This window comes from Phaethon lepturus, unplaced genomic scaffold (genome assembly GCF_000687285.1).
Source record: "Phaethon lepturus isolate BGI_N335 unplaced genomic scaffold, ASM68728v1 scaffold49812, whole genome shotgun sequence".
In the NCBI taxonomy this organism is placed as follows: Eukaryota; Metazoa; Chordata; class Aves; order Phaethontiformes; family Phaethontidae; genus Phaethon; species Phaethon lepturus.
This window is the reverse complement of record NW_010526495.1, coordinates 1-2,071: the sequence shown is the minus strand read 5'-3', so window position 1 is coordinate 2,071 and position 2,071 is coordinate 1. Positions and strand designations below refer to the sequence as shown.

General features: G+C 61.7%; 1 protein-coding gene across 1 annotated transcript in view; it reads right to left on the bottom strand.

Moving 5' to 3' along the window:
* Positions 1–1,934, bottom strand: part of LOC104617688 (formin-like protein 1) — a gene marked incomplete at its 3' end in the record, with an annotated part of 2,257 nt that extends 323 nt beyond the window's left edge. Inside the window, exons 1-5 of the mRNA XM_010283070.1 lie at positions 1,848–1,934; positions 1,160–1,362; positions 656–890; positions 492–560; positions 300–380 (exon numbers count right to left, since the gene is read on the bottom strand). Of these exons, the coding sequence (XP_010281372.1) occupies positions 300–380; positions 492–560; positions 656–890; positions 1,160–1,362; positions 1,848–1,934 (675 nt within the window). The remainder of the gene's footprint in view (positions 1–299; positions 381–491; positions 561–655; positions 891–1,159; positions 1,363–1,847) is intronic.
* Positions 1,935–2,071: the final 137 nt, after the last annotated feature.

Below are 2,071 nucleotides of genomic sequence, written 5' to 3'. Positions count from 1 at the left end.
CCGTCTTCCTTCATCCCCACGGCTGGTTCTTGCTTCCCTCCATCCCTCCATCTCTGGTCTCTGCACCCCTCCAACCCACGGCTGGTTCTTGCATACCTCCATCCCTATAGCTGCTCCCCATGCCTCTCCAAACCCTATAGATGGTCCCTGCATCCCTCCACAGCTAATCCTGTGTCCCTCCAGCCCTATAGCTATAGGACCTATATTGCGTCCTTCCATCCCCACAGCAGGTTCCCAGGTTTCTCCATCTCTACAGCTGGTCCCTGTGTCCCCCCGGGGCAGCCCCGCGCCGACCCTACCGCATCGAGGCTCTGCAGCCGGAAGCCGTAGGCTGCCCCGCGCTTGCTGCTGTTCATGTAGTTCCCGAAGGCCAAGACAATCTGCGGAGACACAACGGCTCAGGCACACAACCCGGCACAGATGGGGCACCCTGGCAGCACCCTGCATGCGCCCGTCCCCCCACCAGGGCCACTGCACCCCACACTCCTCACCTCGAGGATGTTGCGCAGTTTGCTGGAGGACTTGAGGGACATAGAGGCAGCGATGATGGCGTTGAGTTGCTGTGGGCGGGAGGAGAAGCGTGTGAGTCTCGCTGCAAGATGCCACCCCCTTGCACACCACCCGCAGCCACCCCGTGTGTGTCCCCGACACCCACCGGCATGAGCAGCTGGGCCGTGTCATTGAAGTTGCCCAGGAAGATCATGACGTTCATGTGCTCAGCCAGGCGTGGGATCTTGCTGAAGCGGATCATGAACTGGTCCTCATCCGAGAGCTCCTCCGGCGGCTGCTGCTCCCGCTCGAACTTCCCGATGAGCGTCCGCTCGTACTCAGTGGGCAGGAAGCGCAGCAGCAGCTCCAGAAAGTCGAGGCTCAGGGCTTGCTGGTCATACCTGCGGGTGGTGGAAACCCCCAGCACAGTCAGACCCTGCAGCAGGTCCCTCAAGCCCCGCCATCATCCGTGGCTGGTTCCCGTCTTCCTCCATTCCCACATCTGGTCCCTGCATCCCTCCATCTCCCCGTATGTGGTCCCTGCATCCCCACAGCTGATGCCATTGCTCCTCCAGTCTCAGCACACCCCACACCATACCGACCCTTTGTCATAGCGGGGCTCGCACCTGACCTTCTCCCGACCTTCTCCCATCAAAGAGAGGACACTCACGTCTCGATGGCCGTGCAGATGTCCTGGATGCTGCGGCCACCCTTGCGGAGGGTAATGGCCAGGTTCTTGGCTCGGTTGGACTCCATGAGGGTGACCTTGTTGGGAGTCTTCTGCGTGGCCTTCACCTTGAGGGCACTGATGTCCAAGGCGGGGCCCTGCGCCTTGGTCTTGAACTGCTCCTCAAAGTCACTCATGTCCAGCTCCTGTGGAGAGACAGGGCTGAGGGCACAGCCGGGAGGTGATGCAGGACACTGGGGACAAGGATGGGGCCAGAGGACTGGGACAAGGGGGAGAGGAGTGAGAGGATGAAGGTGGAGCAAGGGGATGAGGTCAAGTTGAAGGGATGAGGATGGAGCAAGGGGACAAGGACAAGGGAACAGGGAGGGGGTAAGGCAGGGATGAGGGGACCAGAGGATGAAGATGAGGAAGAAGACATGGACAGGATGTGAGGATGAGGATGGAGCGAGGGGAAAAGGACGGAGTGAAGGAGGACGGCAGATCCCATGTTGTCCCTCTCCATGGCGCCAAGGAGCTGCTCCAGCCTCCAGCTCCTGCAGCAGCCACATGACACCACAGATGGGTGCAAGGTGGGCACGCGGGGCAACCTCAGCGCAGGTGCGGCGTGGACCGGGGTGCTGGCTCAGCTGACACGCTGCGCCCGGACCCCCGGAATCCCCCGTGTCCTCACCTGCAGCACCTTCTCGTCATTGAGCTCGGTGAAGACGGTGCCATCGATCTGGCTTGGCTTCAGTGCCACCCAGTTGAAGACGGGCATGCGAAACTTGGTCTGGATCGGCTTCTTCACCTTCACTGCAGGGTGATGGGGAGGGGGGACGCATCATGGGGTGGGGGGATCCCAAACCCACCCCAGGGTGCCCCCAGCCCTCACCTGGGGGACATCCCCACCGTCCC